Source organism: Micropterus dolomieu, linkage group LG08 (assembly GCF_021292245.1).
Source record: "Micropterus dolomieu isolate WLL.071019.BEF.003 ecotype Adirondacks linkage group LG08, ASM2129224v1, whole genome shotgun sequence".
Classification (NCBI taxonomy): domain Eukaryota; kingdom Metazoa; phylum Chordata; class Actinopteri; order Centrarchiformes; family Centrarchidae; genus Micropterus; species Micropterus dolomieu.
In genome coordinates this window covers 789,300-810,469 of record NC_060157.1, presented here as the reverse complement: position 1 = coordinate 810,469, position 21,170 = coordinate 789,300, and the positions used below count along the sequence as shown (strand labels likewise).

The following is a 21,170-nucleotide window of genomic DNA, read 5'->3' as shown; positions in this document are numbered from 1 at the left end:
CAGTATTTGCTGTGTTTGTTGTAGTGTTTGTTGTAGTATTTGCTGTGTTTGTTGTAGTGTTTGTTGTAGTATTTGCTGTGTTTGTTGTAGTGTTTGTTATAGTATTTGCTGTGTTTGTTGTAGTATTTGTTGTAGTATTTGATGTGTTTGTTGTAGTATTTGTTGGTTGTTGCAGTATTTGCTGTGTTTGTTGTAGTATTTGTTGTATTTGTTGGTTGTTGCAGTATTTGCTGCGTTTGTTGTAGTGTTTTTTGTAGTATTTGCTGTATTTGTTGATGTATTTGTTGGTTGTTGTAGTATTTGCTGTGTTTGTTGTAGTGTTTGTTGTAGTATTTGTTGTGTTTGTTGTAGTATTTGCTGTATTTGTTGGTTGTTGTAGTATTTGCTGTGTTTGTTGTTGTATTTGTTGGTTGTTGCAGTATTTGCTGTGTTTGTTGTAGTATTTCTTATGTTTGTTGTAGTATTTGCTGTGTTTTTTTTAGTATTTCTTATGTTTTTTGCAGTATTTTTTGTGTTTGTTTTAGTATTTGTTGTAGTATCAGTTGTACTAGTACCTTCATGTGGTGGTATTACTTCATCCAGTAGTTTTGGTTTCATTCTCTTCCAGATCTTCTTGATGATCCCCCTCAGCTCCTCGTTCTCCTGGTCAGGGTTACCTAGCAGCAGCACACAGTGGGCGGGGCCAGATATAGATTATGGTAATGCTGCATTCAGGTCACCTGACTCAAGTTCCTGACTTGTAAACAGCAGAAGCTCTGATCTATCCAAACCAACAAACATGGACGCCAGATCTCGCCGTTTAATTTACCTCAGCTTATATTTAAACTGTGTTATCAGAATCAGAAATACTTTATTATACTGTCAACATGCAGTGCTTTGATCCTCTCGTGACGCAGGGGTCATCGTACAGCTGTCCTGATGACCAATCACATACCTTCAGTCTTGATCTTGAGGGCGGTGCGAACCAGAGCAAAGAGCGTGGCGTTAAAGGTCACCATGCCGTCAGAGTTCAGAGGCATGTTCATCGCAACCAGACGCTGAGAGACAGGAAGAGTTTTCTAAATCATGTGTATCTACACAGGCGTCAGTATACTACCCAGAGTACACAGTGCAGTACATTTACCTTACAGGCCACTCTGTGAGGACAGAGTTTCCCAAAACCCAGCGGAGGCTGAATCCTCCTGAGCAGAGCCACAACGTCCAAGTGTTTGATACGCCCTCTGAGAGAAGGAATACAGTACATTATACTACAGTACAACATGTTATACTGCAATACAACACAGTATACTTCAATACAGTACATTATACTACAGTGCAACACGTTATACTGCAATACAACACAGTATACTTTAATACAGTACATTATACTACAGTACAACATGTTATACTACAATCCAACACGTTATACTACAATACAACACGTTATACTATAATACAATACGGTATAATATAATACAATACATTATACTACAGTACAACATGTTATACTATAATACAATACAGTATAATATAATACAATACATTATACTACAGTACAATACATTATACTATAATACAATACGGTATGTCAACAAATTTTACTACAATACGGCGCGTTATACTACATTAAAGTACATTATACTACAAATACGTGAGTCTGCAGGAGACAAACATACTTGGCCTCTGGATCGTATTCGGACCAGATCCTCTTGAACTCGTCCAGATGATGCGGCCCCAGAATGGACCAATCACGTGTCAGGTAGTCAAAGTTGTCCATGATGACGGCGACGAAAAGATTAATGATCTGAAGGAGACACGAGCTTCAGTCATAGTGTATTACTCAGTGTGTGTATCAGCCGTAACATTATGACCACCTGCCTAATATTGACCAGGACCCATCGAGACCTGGACTCCACTAGACCTCTGAGGGTGTTTCTGTGGTTTCTGACAGCAGATCCTTTAAAGGAGACCTATTATGCTTTTCCACATTTTATGACTTATCTACAGTGTTATAATGTTGGATGTTCATGTTAAACATGGCCAAAGCTTCAAATATGAGGTTAAAGTATTTAAAAGAAATCCCTGTGAGCAGAAACCTCAGGTTTCCTCCTGTTCTGAACGCTCTGTTTTCAACTGCTGTTTCTACCAACGGCTCCGTAATACGACACCAGGAGCCAGACGGAGCCGCTGTTCCATATATGGTCATGTGCTCCCACAGCAACGCTCAGTCTGCCTGTTCCGCCCAGCGACAACAGCCTGGTAACATGCTTCAGGTCTCAGCCAATCAGAAGACAGTGGGCTTTGAGAGGGGGGGCCTTAAAGAGACAGGAGCATCTACAGCTTGTTTCAGACAGAGGCTGAAATGAAGGCCTACATGAAGAGACAGTATAAGATAGAAAATGATTGTTTGAACTTTGAATGATGCAAAGCTGCCATACAGGAGTCACAGAACTATAATATAAGACTGGAAAAGCAGAATAAAAAGTCTCCTTTAAAGCCCTGCACATACTTGCTTTTAACTATACATTCGCGTACGTAAGATGGCGGCTATGCGTATCCCGCGTTCCTTTGGAGCGTAGGTTGTGCACGTCCCCAGGAATTAATACTACGCGTCTGCGAGATGCAGTTCAGCACATGACCGTGGGGGCAGTGTGTCGATCTGACCGGCAGGTCAGCGGCGACCTCCTGCACCACACTCCAGCCCAGGTGGTGGCGGTACGCAGTTGGTTTGCCAACCGCCATTAAACGCAATTGAAGAAGAAGAAGAAGGTCAGCAGCAGACTTAAAAAAGGAGATTTATGGTGGGATTTTTACAATAAAACTCCTGGAGCCAGTCCGCAATAGAGAGCTGCAATGAGATTGGGACCCAACACAAATCGCACGGGAGCGGGCGGGTAAAAAATAAACAGCGGGTCCTGCAGTAGCGCTGGGAAGATGGAGTCAGCAAACAAAGTTGAAAAGAAGATAAAAGTGAGTGTCTGCGGCTGCTTCTGAGAATGTACTGCACGGGCCTGACTCGAACCGGCGGACATGCTGACGAGGTGGATAAACCCCATTGGCGCTGGCGTCAGTCGCCAGTGCGTCTCTTAAGGTGTTGGGAGTCGGGTTTACTCCCTACACAGCCTCGCTGGCGTCCGTCAACCGGGCTGATACTCTACAAGACCAAAGCAAGGCAAGTCTGACATTTGGAAAACTTCTCAGTTGTAACTGACAAAAATGAATGCAATGATTTATGTCGGTTATTCTGAACGTTCAGCATAGCCCAAACATTTGTGTCCTTTTTTTACTCTGCATGTCAACAATGTTTGCGGGAGCGGGCGGTAATGGTCTCAAAATCAGCGGGAGCTGAAACAAGAAAACAGTCCCGCGCAGGTTTCTAGTCCGCAATAACCGAGATCGTTATGATGTCTCAATAAAATCTCAACCTGCTCGAGTGTCGCCGTGTTTGGTTTGTTTACGATGTGCAAATTCGGAGGAAGATGATCCGGTGTCGGCGAGGGATGACCTGGTCCTGGTCTGCCCCCTAGTGAATTCAGGTTAAATCCTCCAGGTACACGAAAAGTACACAGGCAAGTTTTGGAACAAACGCATTGTTAAAAAAAAAGTATATCGGGGGCTTAAGTCCTGTACATTGTGAGGCTGGGCCTCCGTGGATCGGATTTGTTTGTCCAGCACGTCGCACAGATGCTCAGTTGGATTGAGATCTGGGGAATTTGGGTTTAATGTTGCCATGGTAACCAGGTAATCAGGGTAATGTTATGGCTGATCAGTGTGTGTGTGTGTGTTCTGACCAGGAAAGCACACAGCATGAAGAAGCTGATGAAGTAAACGATGGCGATGTTGCTGCCGCAGCTGAACTCCTCTCCTGGTTCGTAGTCCGACTCGGGGTCGCAGCGTTTACCTGGAAGACTGGCCAACATGATCTCCTGCCACGCCTCGCCTGTAGCACACCTGCAGACACACAAACGCACACACAGGTAAAAGAACCAGAACACAACAGAACCTCATTGTTCCTGAGATCTGCAGCTTCACTCAGTTTGAAGGCGTTTGATGAACCCAGAACTGAACAGTCAGCTTCATGAAACCAACGGGTGAAATGTTGCGTCTGATTCTTGTAATGTAATTATGACCAGGAGGAGGAGGACCTGACCTGAAGAGGAGAAGAACCGCCTGAGGAAAAGTCTGGAAGTTGTTGTTCCTGTTGATCTGAGTGAAATCCTGCATCGCAATCTTCCCAAACGTCTGCCAGAGAGAGACAGAGGGTTCAGGTTAGACAGGTAACCATCGGCTGCAACGTCAGCTCATCAGAACTGAAGCCAAACACAAACAGGCGGCTCCTTTGCACCGAACACGCCCACTTCGGATTGGACTTCAGCTCAAAGGAAAACCTGCTATTTGTTTGGAACCAGTTTCAATTAAAAATCTAAATTTTGGGTCAGAGGCCTGGACTATGAAGGGAGTCTAACCTACTCAGAGGTAACTCAGGGTAACAAAGTCTGACCGTAGAGTTAAACTAAGAAAAGGGAGAAGATGTTGGTTAGTTCAGTCGTGTTGGTGCACATTCACATAAAAGGGGCGTGTCCAGGCGGGCATGCAGAGTTTTTTCACAGCGGCGCGTGCTCCGTATTTTCACCAGAAGAATGCAGGTTGATAGTGTGTCAGGATATGAGGAGTTTAAAGACACGTTAACGGCTAAATCTGATATCGTGGCGGCCGAAGTGCCAGGGAGGCTTGTTGGCATCACATGGAGTAAAGACTGCAACATCACGCACACCTCTGCCGTGTGAGTGACGCATGCAGTGGAAAGTTCATATTAGACTTCACAACTGGCTTTAGCAGCATAGGCGTCATTTACACTGGGGACGCTTTAGACATGTCCCCAACACACCCCATCACTTTTTGAAAGCATTAGTTAAAAAAAACAGCACCAGGAAATGTTAACTAACAGATTAAAATGCATTGAGAAAGGTTCATTTGCACAATGAGAAAACACTGTGCATCGTCCAAGAAAAGGCACTAAAAACTGTGTAATATATAATATAATATATAGTTTTAGATTTATGAATTGTCCCCTGCATGCTGACTTTTTTGTTTCCTTTTATATAAATAAAGACATTTCCACCAGAAATTGGAGCAGAAAATGTCTCCAGAATGCAGGAAATGAAGTGTTTAATGCTCATTGCTAAAAATCTTCTTGTCTTGTCACGTCTCATGACCAAATGTGTCATCCCGACCCTGATCTGAGCCCTTATGTCCTCACCGCTTTTCAACGCAAATTGAACGCCCCTGTTCAGCAGTGAGGAAATACTTGTGAGTTCAGCCCACAATCCCTACCAGGGACCTCAGAGACTTTGCTGTGGATCGGGCGTATTCAGAAGAAAACACCAGAGTGATTTTAGATTTTTTCTGACTTTTCTTCCAGTAAATTTGACACTTTAATCTAGATTTAGTTTTCACGGTTTATTAACCCCCAACCTCTAAATATGTGAAAATACTTTGACCATATCTCTGAAGACATAGAGAGCAGATAATAAATAAACAAACCTTTCTTAGGACGGGTTAATCAGGAAGTTACACCTGAAGTTACCTGGATAAGCCAGTTACCTCGCTCTGTAGTACAGGCCACTGGTTCTGGATCAGATCTGACGCCCCCCTGCAGGACCACCTGAACTCACCTGCATCCCGATCACAGCGTAGATGAAGAAGATCATGGCGATGAGCAGAGCGACGTACGGCAGAGCCTGGCGAGGGAGGAGGAAGGCGTTAAGCTGCTGCCCTGTTAGCCCCGCCCACACACACATGCACACGTTAGCCCCGCCCCCTCTCACCTGCAGCGATTTAATGAAAGTCCACAGCAGTGTACGAATCCCCTCCCCTTTACTCAGCAGCTTGACCAATCGCATCACTCGAAACAGGCGGAAGAAGGTGATCGACACCCGAGAGCTGTCCTCCCCACTCTGAGAGAGAGGCGGGGGGGGAGAGAGAGGCATTTACAGAAGAAGAGCAGAAGAAGAAGCTGCGTTCCGGATCTCAAACCTTCTCTTGGTACTTCAGCTGCCCTCACAGTGCGTACTGTTGCGTACAGTATGCAGTACAGTTTGGACAAACTACTCGGTCATAACACGGCTCCATGACCTCTGACCTCTGGCTCAAACTGATGCTGCGCTGAGTATTGTGGGTCAGAATCCAGGAAAAACACGCCGGCTCGCAGACTGCAAACTGCGGCCCGATGCAGCAGGACATCAAGATCACTTATTAATCGTTCTAGCTTTCTGGAACTTTCAGCATTCTGCCTTTGACATAATGTGTGTTGGGACATGGAGATCTCTTTCTCGAGTCTCGGTATTTTGGGGGTTTGATCCAGAGTGTCGTCGTCTGAATACTCACACTGAACTCCGTGACGACGATATCCACGACGCTGCCGACCACGATCAGAGCGTCGAACGAGTTCCAGGCGTCTATAAAGTAATGCTGCGGGGAAAAGAGACACGTGATGTTATAGTTACAGGCAGTCTGATGTCATAACCTCCCGCTGACATCATCGAGCATCAATCCCGTGAGTTTGCACATCCTCTCTGTCAGAGGAAGCAGGACTGAAATACGACTGAGCTGATGTGAACAGATTCTAAGAACATGCAGAGTTTAGGTTCACCATATAATAAATGTGGAGGTGTCAAACACGACGGCACAAATTGATTCAGTCTGTAAGAACGTTCCTCGGGAAGTTAAAGAGGTCACATTCTGCTCCTTTTCAGGTCGATCAGTGTATTTAGGGCTTGAACCAGAACAGGTTTACATGGTTTCACATTTCTGTCAGACAGCACATCTCTGCAGCTCCTCTTTTCACCCTGTGCGTTGAACGCTCCATTTTAGCTACTGAGTGGAACATCTGCCTTCTGTAAGATCTTTGTTGTTACCTGTCTTTCATAAGGTTTTAGCTGAGCAGCTTTATGTCCTCTGACTGCCTGGAGGGGCTCTAACATTATTTTAATTTAATCTAATTCTAATTTAATGTCACATCTAACCAGACGCACGGGAAGACATTTTGGCTTAGTGGTGCTGCACAGCAGAAATGTGCGCACGCACTGACACACTTTCCTTCAACACCGAGTGGTTACAAGCAGGGTCGTATGAGGTCACCGAGGTCCGGATCTCCGTAATTATATGTATGTTTAAATAAAATCATTCAAATAAAAACCATTGATAACACGATCAACTTAAATGAAGGCCATGCGGGCGCAGCTGATTACACCGTCGCTGCCATCATTTCAACTTGAAAAACTGCTCCACAATCAGTGTCCACAGCTGGGGAAACACAGGAAGCTCCATCAGAGCCTCTAAATTTCCTCTGCAGAGTTTCCTTTTCTGTCCTGTCAAGTTTATAACTACAGTTTTTAGATTTGCTGCATAAATATCCCAGGTTATTTGCTGACATTACAGCTCCGATGGAAACGTTTAAAATGAAGTGAAAGTAAACCGTTAAAGAAAACTCTCGTACATCAACACAATAATGAAATCACGTGGACAGTTAAAAGGCCCGGTAGAGGTGGGAGAAATCTGAGAAAACAATTAGTTGGGTGGGGGGCGGGTGGATGATTGATGATCTGCGTCAAACCAATGTAGCTCCTAATCGTGACAAAACGGTGAAAACAGACGTGAAATTATTGGGCTGTAATATGAACCAGAGCATCCTCTGAAGTCAGAACTAACCTGCTGTATTTTATGTTGTCATATGGTAACAATATGCCCATCATGTAGTCTGCACATGTCTGTGTTCCTCCCTGTCAATAGGGGGTGCTGCAGCACCGTCTGCACCCCCCTTCCTGCGCTCTTATATCTAACCAGCTTGGTCTGAGGGCGAGCCACGCTAGCCGCTAGGCAGCGTTATGCAGCGTGTTACAGACCGACGCAGAGAGCTTACAGAAGAAAAGGCCGGACTACAATCCAGCTGTGTTCCATTCAGGAGCAGAGTTTTCTGCTCCCTTTGGGCTTTTTCACTTTGCAAACCTGTTAGATGCACAAACAGATTTAACCCTTCAGCCCTCCTCGGGCATTCTTTTACATTTTTCTCAACTTTCTTTTTTTGATTTGCATTTTGCACCCTCTGGACAGCTTGGTGGCAAAAATGTGCAATAAACTATTTAGTACAAAAAAATACAAAAAATGAGTTATTTTTTGAGCAGTGGAGAAGTTGTTTAAGTGAAATATGAAAAAAGCAAAAAACTATATTGATGTAAAATGATTTTATTTCAGTTTTATTGTGCATGCACATTTTTGCCACCAAGGTGTCCAGAGGGTGCAACGTTTGAGGGCTACCACAGTAAAGGAGAGGGAAAAAGCCAAAAAGCAATGTTTTTAATGTTGACCAGACAGTTCGATGTTTATTTTACATGTCAGCTGTTGAATCTGTTTATATGATTTCATGGGAACCTGAACATCAGGGACAGGAAACACCGGAACAGGTATCAGGTGTGACTGCTGTGTTTGAGCTGCAGGTTCTCAGCAAGGTCAGGTCTACATCAGGCTGCACAGGCCAGCTTCTTCATTCTGAGTTTCTCCCCTCAGGTCATAGATTTAGAGTTCCAGGATTCCACTTCAATAGGAGCAAAAACTCTTGTGCGCTGTGCAGTAACCCTGCTGAATCTCAGGTAACGCCACATTACTGTTTTATGTTTTTAGTTTTCTGAATGTACTGGTCACATTTTTTGTATTTTTTATTTTTGTACTTGTGTTGTTAATCTGATCCCTGTTTGTTTTATCTTGTGCCCTGGCAAGATTAATAATAAAATCTAGTAAGTTAATAGTCGAAGATTCGATGGGCGGAGTCTGATTGGACTGTCAATCTCACAGTCGAAGCTTTGCAGTGAAACAAGGATCATATGGGGGTGCTCAACATCTGATTTTACATAGAACTACTAGTTTTCTCCCAATAAGTTAATATACAGCCTGTTACAACACACATTTCAACGTTTAATGCTGTAAATAAACATGTAAAAAGAATAAAACTTTCAATAAATGTTTTTAAAGTGTGTGAATAAATCCTAAATTGTAACTCTAACCCTGGGCCATCCCACCTCACGGGACTTTCGCATAATTTATCACCGTTGATGAACCACACAAAGCCGCGACAAAACTAGACCACAAGACCGCAGTATGGCGCACAAGAGAGAGAGAGAGAGAGTATATATTATTATTATTATTATTATTATTATTATATATTTATTAGAATATATTTTTATTTTTTAACACACTTGTTAAATGAAATGTATGGGGTTGATTGTTCTTATGTTGTATGTATGATGCTTTGGCAATGTTGTTGTTACACATTCATGCCAATAAAGCTAATATAAATTGAATTGAATTGAGAGAGGAAATGGTCGACAATAAGTCTCAGTTTAGCTTCGGCTCATTCGCTGCGCACAAAAACACACATGATTTGACAATCAGTCGACTACAGGCAGGACCTGACGACTCTGATTCCTTAGTCGGGGACGGTCCTAAAGTTAATACTTACTTTAATCAACTAAAGTAATGAACTGAAATACCAGACCAGCCAAACATCAGGCGGTGAAACACACAGTACCTGTTATCAGACACATTCACTGTGGGGCTGAGAGTTATTTTCCAGGTGTGTTTGTTTTTCTCACCCTGAGTCTGAGGGCGAGCAGCTTCAGCACCATCTCCACAGTGAAGAGTCCAGTAAACACCATGTTGAGGATGTCCATGATGTGGCTGAAGGTCTTCGACTGTTCGTAGTGCTGCAGGAGAGAAAACAGCTTTAAAACACTAAAGCACAACATCATTGAACTCTTGATCCAAAAAAAAGGGACAAGAGGGGGGCGGGCCTTTGTACAGGTGAGGGCGGGGCTTCAGACCTCGACAGTAAACTGAGTGTGTTATTGACCTGAACAGCCAGAGTGACGGTGTTGAGCAGGATGAGGACGAACATGACGTATTCGAATCCTGTCGAGTTGATGATCGACCAGAACTTGTACTGGACCGGGTTCTTTGGGATGTAAAGCTTCAGCGGCTGAGCCTTCAGAGCGTACTCCACACACTGACGCTGCAGAGACAGAAAGGGTCAACACATGAGCGGTCAGGTCAAGTCGCATCACGACCCTCCGCGCTCATCCGGGATGGAATTCAAGTTTAAAATGCAGCAGAGGTCCAGGTGTTCACCTGGTTCTTGTCCAGCTCACAGTTCTTGTACTCCTGCTCTCCCTGCTCTCTGAAGGTGATGATGACGAAACCCACAAAGATGTTCATCATGAAGAAGGCGATGATGATGATGTAGACAATGAAGAAGATGGAGATCTCAACGCGGTAGTTGTAGATGGGACCGGAGTTCTCCCCGTTAGCGTCGATGGCTTTATACAGCAGCCTGCAGAGAGAGAGAGAGGGAGGAGGGAAAAACGCCTCAGCCTGGTTCTGTTCTGCAGCAGGACTGATGTTAATAAAGTTGTTTGAATTGAAAACTCACGCGGGCCAGCCCTCGAAGGTGGAGACGGTGAAGAGCGCCATCATCCCCATCAACACGTTATCAAAGTTAAAGTCGCTGTTCTGCCAGATCCTCTCCCTGACCATCGGGTGGCTCACGTCTCCGTCTTTATAAACCACGAAGGTCCCTCTGAACACACGCACACGTTCGCCGTGGGGACATCTCATTAACACAATGAACCCTAAAACAAAGTCTTAAGGCTCAAACAGCCCTTCAAATGAGCTAGGTCCAACATTTTGTCCCCACAAGTACAGTGAATCACCGTTTTTGGAACCCACAAATATAATAAAACACGTGCAAAGACACACACACATGCTCACAAAGACACAAAGGCACACACACACATGCACAACCAGACACGCACGTATGTGCACACATACACACACACAAACATGAAAACACACACACACACACACACACACACACACACACAACCCACTCGCACAACCAGACATGCACACACAGTGATGTCATCTCTCAGTCTTTCTAACAGAAGCTGGTTTCAGAGTTGAAGAAGTAAAAACTCACTTGCACTGTTCAGGTGTGCTCTTGGCTTCGTCTGTGCAGCGATAAAATTTTCCCTGAAACACAAACGAGGAAACAGACACAGGAAGTCACCATCATCACGTGACTCTAAAGCTGGGCAGGTAATTTATTTCAGAAGCATGTTTGTTCTATTTGTTGAAATTTTCTTTACATCCCGACAGACATCAATAAATCAAACGCACTGACACAGAAATGGAAATATTTTTGGTATCTGTGGCTGTAAGGACTTTGATGACCACGTCTGAATGAAATGATTGGCTGGCCTAACTCACTGCCGAGTAAAAGAGTGATACAGTGAAAAAGTGACAGTGAAAGAGTGATACAGTGAAAAAGTGAAAGAGTGATACAGTGACACAGTGAAAGAGTGATACAGCGACACAGTGAAAGAGTGATACAGTGACACAGTGAAAGAGTGATACAGCGACACAGTGAAAAAGTGATACAGCGACACAGTGAAAGAGTGATACAGCCACACAGTGAAAGAGTGATACACTGACACAGTGAAAGAGTGATACAGCGACACAGTGAAAGAGTGATACAGCGACACAGTGAAAGAGTGATACAGCCACACAGTGAAAGAGTGATACACTTACACAGTGAAAGAGTGATACACTGACACAGTGAAAGAGTGATACAGCGACACAGTGAAAGAGTGATACAGCCACACAGTGAAAGAGTGATACACTTACACAGTGAAAGAGTGATACACTGACACAGTGAAAGAGTGATACAGCGACACAGTGAAAGAGTGATACACTGACACAGTGAAAGAGTGATACACTTACACAGTGAAAGAGTGATACAGTGACACAGTGAAAGAGTGATACAGTGATAAAATGACATGTGGATGTGTGAGCTTTATCACCGCTCACAGTTTATTCATTTTGTTCAGGGAGAAAAAAAAAAAGTATAAGCTTCAAACCAGTGAAAGTTGGTTTCTTGTTCAGTCTCACCTTGAACAGTTGGACTCCAATGCAGGCGAACATGAACTGCAGCAGAGTCGTGACGATCATGATGTTTCCGATCGTCCTGATGGCCACAAACACACACTGGACCACATGCTGCAACACACACACACACACACTTTGAGTGTATATAACACTGCAGATGATGTTTCTAACGAACACATCTGACATCAGACATGTTTAATAGTGTGATTGAAGTTGGCCTTGACTAAGTGTTGTACCTAAATGCTGGTCCTGACTAAGTGCATGCTAATATCTACGACAATTCTTTGGTTGTGGTAAACAAGGGAAGGTGTGTTTCTTTCAGTACATAAGTTTATTTTTATTTTATTTACTCAGTTTACTGTGGAACTAAATTGCATGTAATCAGATATCCCAGTATGAAGACCTGTATGCGTTTAATTGTTTTAATTGTAAAATAAAAACTGTATACTTTAACAAATATCACAGTAAATATAACAGTGTAGGAAACTATCTCTCAGGCAAATTCTGCTGCGTCTTTTTTCTCTGATTTCTAAGTGGATTTTTTGGACGTTGTGTAAAGTGTAAGTCATCCTGAACACACAGTATATATGTACATGCACTGTAAACTATCCCAGGATGTCCAAACCCCCCATACTCAGACCTCAGCATCCTCATTAGCAGCTACAGCCCTAAAATAAACACACATTTGAAAATGAGATGCCTGCAGGTTCTGTCTGCCATCAGTGACCAGATTCTATTAAGAATTAAAGGAGCAGCACCAGGATCCACCTTCCTGTAACTCTGTGGTCCAGCTCCAGGCTTTAAATACACACAGGTGTTTGGTTACCTTGAGTCCTTTGGCTCTGTTGATGGCCCTCAGAGGTCTGAGCACCCGGAGGACTCTGAGGATCTTCACCACCGAGATGGCGCTGGAGCTACAGGCACAAACACGCAGGGGTCAGTCTGCTGTTTGCATTGCAATGCACAGTTAGTTATGTTGTCGTTTCTCCCAGCAGAGGGCAGCACCCACACACAGCTGATAAACATGTTTTCATCCCCGCTGATCAGCAAGCACATCGTGAGCAATGTATGATCCAGAGTCAAATTCCTCCTGTGTGTACACACACCTGGCAAAAAAAGCTGATTCTGATTTATCACAGAAATAACTGAATCCCTGTAGCTCAGGCAAACAGCACCGGAAAGCATTCAAAGAGTTTAAATTTAAAGTCTCTGCTGGTTGATTTTTCATACAGATTCAATTAAATGAACTTAGGAAGGAACAGAAAGACTAAGGATTACAACTTAATAAGAAAACAACTAATAATTTATCATTATAGGCTGAAAAGACCTGAAACAGTATAAATGTTTTATAAAATATTAAATACATGCAGCTCTTCTTGTTTAAACCTGTTTTTTAAAGACTCCAGTAGACTCTGATCAGACGATCCAACACACTGAGCAGCTTAAAACCAGAAGCCCCTGTGGATCTACCTGTAACACCAGCAAACAGTCAGGAGCCGATTGATGTTATTTCATCATAACGTAACTTGCCCAACACTGCTTATGAGTGAGAGCTGTTGCCAGTGTTTGGTCTAATGTGCATTTTCTGAGTCGTCTGAAGTGCTTGTCGAGGCGACATTAGCTGTTAAAATGTAAATATTAACTAAAGATGGTGTAAATCTTTCTGTTTAGGACGCTGGAAATAAGGTTTAAACACTGTCTTTTCATAGAAATACTGAATGAACGGATGAACTGACTGACTGCTGAGCTGCAACCTTCCTTGCAGCAAGTGCTGGTTTCCAAACAGTGACGTGTTGAAAACTTTATTTCTGTCTTTTCCCTCCATTCTTGAATATCTATAATCTCCAAATCTGCACCTTAAGCAGCCTGAAGGATACTTCCTGTTTGGCGTGGCTGCTAATGTTAGCTAGTGTTGTTGTCTCTGTGTGCTGGTGGTGTAAAATGAATCATGATACTGACTGAAGGAAGAAGGAGACCAGCGAGACGCTGACGACCAGCAGATCCAACAAGTTAAACCAGTTCCTGCAGAAGGAGCCCTGGTGGAGGAACGCTCCGTGGACCGTCATCTGACGTCAAACCAAGAGAAGAAGAGACGACGCCAGCGTTACACCAAGAGAAGAAGAGAAAGAACAACAATCTGTCTCAAGCTGTTTCATCCTGACTGGAGGGTTTTTACCTTTAACAGAATCTCCACAGTGAAGATGGAGGTGAAGGCGTAGTCCGCGTAACCCAGGATCTACACCAGCAACCACAAACACAGACAAATACACAATAAACATGGAGACACAAAATAAACACACTAATAAATACAGTTTAATGGCGAGGCAGCGTGCCGTCGTCAGCATTTGCACTTGTGCGTCGCTCAGCAGTTGTTTTTAAGTTTTCATACTTTTGCAGTGTGCGTGCACGCTTTTCTATATTTATTCATTCATTCACTGCTGTTTTGTTGTTGCTGTGAATTGAACTGATTTTATTGCATGCTGGACTTGTCTTGCGCGCTCACTTCCTCCCAGATTGTGACTTGATTTTAGATCGCCTGCACCTTCAGCAAGAGTGAAGCTACCTCAACCAATCAGTAGCTGCATGGTGGACTAATGCCGGTTTGGCCGTGCTCTGTTTTCCATTGTCACAGCAGGCTTCCCCCGCCGCCACTTGCGGTGCTCCTCAACTCCGAAAATATTCACGTGCATTTTTGTTCCGCCATCACTTCTTCTCAGAAGTGGATTTAGTGATGAAATAACGTGTGAAAATTGTAAAATATAATATAATATAATGATGATGCAGTGAATAGTGACGATTCTCTTTGACCAATCAGCAGCCTGCTGTGTTTTCACGTCATGTTTTAAGATCGCCTCAGCTCGCTTGGAACCTCGACGGAGGTGATACGAAGAAAAGTACCTGGAAGCAGGTACAGGTACAACTTTTCCACAAAGGCGAGTCGAGCTGGTACTGTGCAGTGGAAAAGGGGCTTAACAGTGTAAAACAGAGTGAGGAGGGGGGACGAGCACATGTTGGATTATCTATGAGTTTCTTTTGAACTGATGCCGGCAGGACTGAGTCAAGTGCAGATGAGTCCCTGCTGAGGTGAGCAGCTTTACCCACGAGCTTAAAACAGTAACTATTTTGACTAAAATCTTTGACTAAATGTTTTATAGGAACACCCTCCCTTTCACTTGTTTTTATTCACCTTTTATTGAAATAAACTCAGATTCATTTGATCCTGTTTGTCTTTTTTTTTAAGTCTTCTCCTCCTGATTTTAAGAACCTGTGGGTCCCCTGCTCATAACCAATAAAAACCAGTAAAAGAACTAAATATAGGGGTCGTCGCTGCCACGTGCAGTTACATTTGTGAGCATCAGACGACAGCGTAGTTTCAACGCAGAAGTACAGACGCTGTGTTTTCCAGAATGTCCAGAATAAAGTTGAAATATCTTTTATCTACCTGCCCTGTACTCTGCTCTAAAAACACCTGTGATCGGGCAGAAATCTCAAGTGTTGCAGCACATTTCTGATCTGTCGTTAGCACGCATTAGCTCAGGGGGCTAACTTGGCTTGTTTACCCGCCGAAATCTGTTCAGTTCAACAAGGCGTTGCCTGATAGTCTAAACAGTATATGTAAAAAAAGGAACCAGCAGCTGAGTATCACTAATCCCAGCGTCCAGATAACATGTTAATCAATATAACGTGTAGGTTAAAGGGTCATTTCGATCGAATTATTTCGTTTCTCAACGAGTCAAACTACATTTTAGTGATGTCACAGTGATGTCATTGTGCTCACAAATAGAAATGAGGAACAAAACCAAACCAAAATAACAGTCTTAATTATTAGGGTTTAACATCCTGTGTATGTGTGTGTGTGTATGTGTGTGTGTGTGTGTGTGTGTGCAGGCTTGTTTTACTGTATTCGTGGGGTCCAAAAAATGGGAATCCACTATACTTGTGGGGACCATAAATGCAAAGTACAAGTTTAAAGGGCTGTTTGAGGGTGAAGACCTGGTTTTCGGGTTCAGGTTGGGTTTGTAGTTGTGATGGTGAAGGGGCCAGGGAACGCGTTATGTTATTATGTCCCCACAAAGATAGTCACACAAGCCTGTGTGTGTGTTAGAAGTTATTTCTTTCCTCAGCAGCTGCTAATTGCTTCGTCTGGCATGAAGACAGCTGCTGCAGAGAGTGTGTGTGTGTGTGTGTGTGTGTGTGTGTGTGTGTGTGTGTGTGTGTTAGTGTGTGTTAGCAGAGTGTGTGTGTGTGTGTGTGTGTGTGTGTGTGTGTTAGTGTGAGTACAGTTTTCTCAGGATCAGACAGTAAACTGGTGATTTTTTCTCTCCACATGTTTCCCTCTTTAACCCGGTTAGTCACTGACCCACTTCTGCTGCTGTAGCCCCGCCCCCCAGCGCAAACCACAGCGGTGTGTCGACGACATCATCACCACCGATGACGACCTCGCCGAACCACAGCTCTCCCACACAACATTCGGATTTGATCTCCTCCCACCGTTAGCTTAGCCACAATGCTAGGGCACGGGGGCGAGTCGGTGTGTTTGTGCCTTTGAGACTCACGTTGTTCCTGAAGGAGTGGGCTCTGATTGGATCCTCGGCAGCCAATGAGCAGCTGCTGAGGATGATGAAGACGAGGATGAGGTTGGTGAAGATGTGGTGGTGGATCAGAGTGTGACAGGCCACACGGATACTGGAGAGAGGGAGACAGAGAGAGACTTCCTGTTACTGTACTGTGAGATTCAGGTGTCAACCTGGTTCATAGTAATCGAGACCAGGATCCAGGTCGACCGGACACGATCAGGAGTAACTGTGCAGACTTTTCCCTGACTTTAGCCTTTAAGGCAGGCAGCCTAAGTTCTCAAGCACCAAGTCTGAGGCCCTATCCACACTACTCCGGAAACATGAAGCAGATGGTCTATAGCCATGTTTCCAACTAATTGTCATGTAAATCTTTTAAGCGTACTTTTGAAATGTTGCAAAAAAGTAAAAAGAAAAAATTGCGAAGTGTTTCCATCAGCTGGTTTGGAGCGAATAAACCGGGCTGCGGCGAGCGTCGTTACGTCAGTAGTTGACGTTACACATGGCTGTGATAAACAAGACGTCTGGGTTCAAACCAGAAACTAAACCAGGCGCACGAACCTGAGGGCCACTGATCTGAGAGAAACAGAGAGGTCGTCAGCAATGTGTTTCAAGCAGCAAGTTGCTGCCAGCCACGTCTCCGAGCATTATGGGAATATCCGGTGTTATGCAGAGTTCTGCACGCACCTCCAGATAATGTTTTTAAACGCTGTAATGTCCTTTGTGGGGTTCATCAGTGGAGATGAATGAAGTATTTAGAGTCGTTTATATTTTATTACACTGAGCAGAAGCAGCGTTCACTGAGATTCAGCAACATGCGGTGAGAACCTGTTTGATCAGCGTGCAGAGCAAAGGATCTGAGAAGGACCTTTAAGAGGTGAACGCATCATCCAGCAGAACAGCTGATGAAGACTTCCTGCCCAGATCTGCATCCTCCTCTTTCCTCAGCACAATTCTCCTCCGGCGTGCAGAACTCTCCATAACCGGGCAAGACGCCGACAGCAGAAACAGCTGATCAGACGTGAGCTACAAGTTCGCTACGTCAGAACTTATTCGGAAAAAGTGTTTCCATCTCCCGTTTAGAGCATTTACTCTTTTTTTCGACGAGGCAAAAACCACCTCAAGCGAGCATAAAAACTTTTTTGCGAAATTAAGTTGTTTTTTTTTTCGAATTTTGCCATTTCCATCAACCTTTTCTATAACTCAAAATGCGCATTAAAAAACATTGATGGAAACACGGCTTATTCCGCAGCTGCAGAAGATTTGGTGAAAGAATAAAGTACTACAGACGAAGAACCGCACCAGATTTTATTTTGCATGGACCGATGACGAGCTGGGACTGTTACTGAATGTAACACGGGAGTTAAAAGCGGCGGTGGCAGCAGACGCAAAGTCGTCGCAAAGTAAACGCCGATATGCACAGTACGAGTGTTATTTACGTGGTGCTGAATATTTTAATAAAAACACCAAAACTAAAACTCTGTCAGCAGCATCGTGTTTCTGCTTTGCATGACTAAAGTCCTCCGTTTTTGACTGTCTGCACTAAAACGCTACCCGGAGTTCCAAAACGAAAATCGGGGGCAGCAGCGTTTTCAAACTTCTCAGTTTTAGGTCTTCGTTTTCGCCGTTTTAGTCTGGAGGATCAAACGGAGCAAAAGGTCTCTGTTTTAAAACCAAACCAGTAGCAGTAGTGTGGGTGGGGCCTGAGGAAAAGAGCTGTCTACAAATGACCCACAAGCTTCAACGCAACTACAAACATGAAGAAACTTTGTCAACAAGTAACAACCGACGAGCTGCATTAAGCTTCATGATGTTTGAATCTGGGTGCTGTTTCCACACATGTTGGTGTTGAAATGACTCGTAGGCACAGAGAGGTTTGAATCCGTGCAGAAGAACCGTCACTTTTTTCACAGCTCTGGTTCTAGAGGTAAACCCCTCCCCCCTCAGTTCATTTAATCCACTGACATTTCTAAAAATCCTTATTCTAAGAATTTTAAGCCTTGAACTGATCCAGCCAGCTACGATATGAATCACGACCATAAGACATTTGAATCGGAGCAAAAAACGACAAGAAAAACGTGAAAATGGATAAAAGGTAAATATATCATTTGGCTTCTACGGGGCCATATTCCACAGTGTCAGAGTCTCGTAGCTGGAGTTCCTGTGCTCTTCTTCTTCTATCCCCTACAATGATCTTGTTTTGATTGCACTTTTTGTTAACTCTTACTTCCTTCCCTCTGTATCTACCCCATTGATGTGATATGTACTGTGAGCTCTTACTAGTATGTATTGTCAGTTGTAGATCTGTAGTTGATGCTCTGTTGATGCTTGTATGTTGTTCCTCAAATGTAAGTCGCTTTGGATCAAAGCGTCTGCCAAATGAGTAAATATAATGTAATTTAATGTAATGAGTCTACATCCGATGTTTACAAGACTATGGCTCAGGATCAAAATCCCAATAGACAATATGAACAGGATTTTTACTTCCAGAAACTTAATGTTGAGCTCGATACCAGGTGTCTGACAACATCATGGAAAGGATCCTTACAAGGGACTCCAGGTGACCCCCTTTGTTTTTAACAGGGAACTGAAGTCTCGCTCTGAAATCTCGTGAGAGGCGAGATGTCGCAGGAAGACGCCGGTGGAAACGAGGGGGAAGAGTTTGTTGTGTTGGAGTAACGTTAGGAAATAAAGTCTTACTAGCAGCTCCTCTACGTACACAACAAACTCCTCTTCCTCTCTCTACTAGTTATGCTAATGCTAATGCTAATAGAAGTCCATGTTGACCAGGTGCTGTGAGACTTACGGGTTTGTGTTGCTGAGGCAGAAGAACGCACTGCCTTCTGGGATCGGGAGAATCTTCTCTTTAGGAGGAGCCAGGTCAGCCATCTTTAACTGGACTCCTCCATCTGACAGGAGGAGAGGAGAAGAGGAGGAGGTAAATTAGCTTTGTGCGGTATCACAAGAGATCCGGACAGAAAATATCTGCTGATTTATTGACTCAAAACATTTACATTAAATTATATTTTATATTACAGTTGATTGATTGATTGATTGATTGATTGATTGATTGATTCAACAGGGACAGAGTTCAGAATAAACCTGTACCTGGACCACAGATTACCGTTGTAGTAGTTTATATTAACATAAAGGGGTTTTTAAGTAGGTAAACGATGACTTGACCGATCAACAGTTTGTAGTTATTCCTGTTAACTTTCTGTTATCAGCTACTTTCTGCCAGATCTGATTTGGTTAAATCCACAAATGGGTTCATGTAAACTAAAACATCTAAACATCCACACTTTTCTCTTCGTTTCTCTTCACATCTTTTCATTTATTTAGAAAATGTTTCTAAACTCATTTCTCCAGACGTCGACTGACCGTCTTCTCCCTCAGGAGGCTCTTCATCCTCCTCGTACTCGGTGTCTTCGTCGATGTCCACCTGAAGAGACAAACAGCAATCAGCCCGATGGACTCACATGTAACACTACAGATTGAAGTCAGACCTCCGTGTTCACCTTCACTTCTTCTTCCTGCTCTTCAACCTCCTCCTCTGCGCTCTCTGTCTTCTTCCTGGAGAAACAACAGGAAACAGTGAACCACTCGAGCCTCCCAGTCTGACTTCACCCTCCCTCGCTGCCATTATTCCCTCCTTCATCACTCACTCGTTCTTGCTGTCTCCGTCTCCTCCAGCCAGGTTGTCCACAGCGATGGCCAAGAAGACGTTCAGCAGGATGTCTGACACATGCTAAGAACACGCAACATCATCAAAACACTTGTGATTTCCTGCAGCACCTGAACGCACCTACAGGGAGGGAATTTCTGAAAGATCATCCAACTAATAATAATAATAAAAATTAAAATTTACAAACCGAAATAAAAGATTAATGAAATGTTGCTTTGGACATCTTTTAATTATGGTCACTAGGGGTGGTGGTTGTCAGAGACCCTCTCGATACGATATTATCACAATACTTCTGTCACATACGATATCACGATACTTCTGTCACGATATGATATAATCATGATACTTATGTCATGATATGATATTATCACATTAATTCTGTCACGATATGATATCACGATACTTCTGTCACGATATGATATTATCACGATACTTATGTCAGGATACGCAATATTATCACAAATGATATTGTCACAATACAATATTATGACAAAATTTCTGTCACGATACTTCTGTCACATACGATATCACGATACTTCTGTCACGATATGAAATTATCACGATATTTCTGTCACTATAATATCAAAATACTTCTGTCATGATATGATATTATCACGATATGATATCACGATACTTCTGTCACAATATGAAATTATCACGATATTTCTGTCACTATAATATCACAATACTTCTGTCATGATATGATATTATCACGATATGATATTATCACGATATGACATTATCACAATACAATATTATCACAATATTTCTGTCATGATATGATATAATCGAGATACTTATATCATGATACAATATTATCACGATACTGCTGTCACGATGTAATATTATCACAATACTTCTGTTACGATTTTATATAATCATGATACTTATGTCATGACACGATATTATCATGATACAATTTTATCACAATACGATAT

General features: G+C 43.2%; 1 protein-coding gene across 2 annotated transcripts in view; it reads right to left on the bottom strand.

Moving 5' to 3' along the window:
• cacna1fb (calcium channel, voltage-dependent, L type, alpha 1F subunit) overlaps window positions 1-21,170 on the bottom strand; it is an 82,582-nt gene that overhangs the window by 15,694 nt on the left and 45,718 nt on the right. The window contains exons 18-40 of one of the 2 annotated variants that reach the window (XM_046055785.1): window positions 20,213-20,285; window positions 20,066-20,120; window positions 19,929-19,989; window positions 19,354-19,456; window positions 16,530-16,659; window positions 14,150-14,209; window positions 13,933-14,039; window positions 12,800-12,887; window positions 11,977-12,084; window positions 11,006-11,058; window positions 10,460-10,606; window positions 10,159-10,360; window positions 9,884-10,042; window positions 9,627-9,737; window positions 6,367-6,450; window positions 5,808-5,936; window positions 5,655-5,720; window positions 4,130-4,221; window positions 3,771-3,930; window positions 1,656-1,783; window positions 1,124-1,220; window positions 935-1,037; window positions 555-656 (exon numbers count right to left, since the gene is read on the bottom strand). In XM_046055785.1, the coding sequence (XP_045911741.1) occupies window positions 555-656; window positions 935-1,037; window positions 1,124-1,220; window positions 1,656-1,783; window positions 3,771-3,930; window positions 4,130-4,221; window positions 5,655-5,720; window positions 5,808-5,936; window positions 6,367-6,450; window positions 9,627-9,737; window positions 9,884-10,042; window positions 10,159-10,360; window positions 10,460-10,606; window positions 11,006-11,058; window positions 11,977-12,084; window positions 12,800-12,887; window positions 13,933-14,039; window positions 14,150-14,209; window positions 16,530-16,659; window positions 19,354-19,456; window positions 19,929-19,989; window positions 20,066-20,120; window positions 20,213-20,285 (2,418 nt within the window). Of the gene's footprint in view, window positions 1-554; window positions 657-934; window positions 1,038-1,123; window positions 1,221-1,655; window positions 1,784-3,770; window positions 3,931-4,129; window positions 4,222-5,654; window positions 5,721-5,807; window positions 5,937-6,366; window positions 6,451-9,626; window positions 9,738-9,883; window positions 10,043-10,158; window positions 10,361-10,459; window positions 10,607-11,005; window positions 11,059-11,976; window positions 12,085-12,799; window positions 12,888-13,932; window positions 14,040-14,149; window positions 14,210-16,529; window positions 16,660-19,353; window positions 19,457-19,904; window positions 19,990-20,065; window positions 20,121-20,212; window positions 20,286-21,170 lie in introns of both variants that reach the window. The other variant, XM_046055786.1, reaches the window with a different exon arrangement.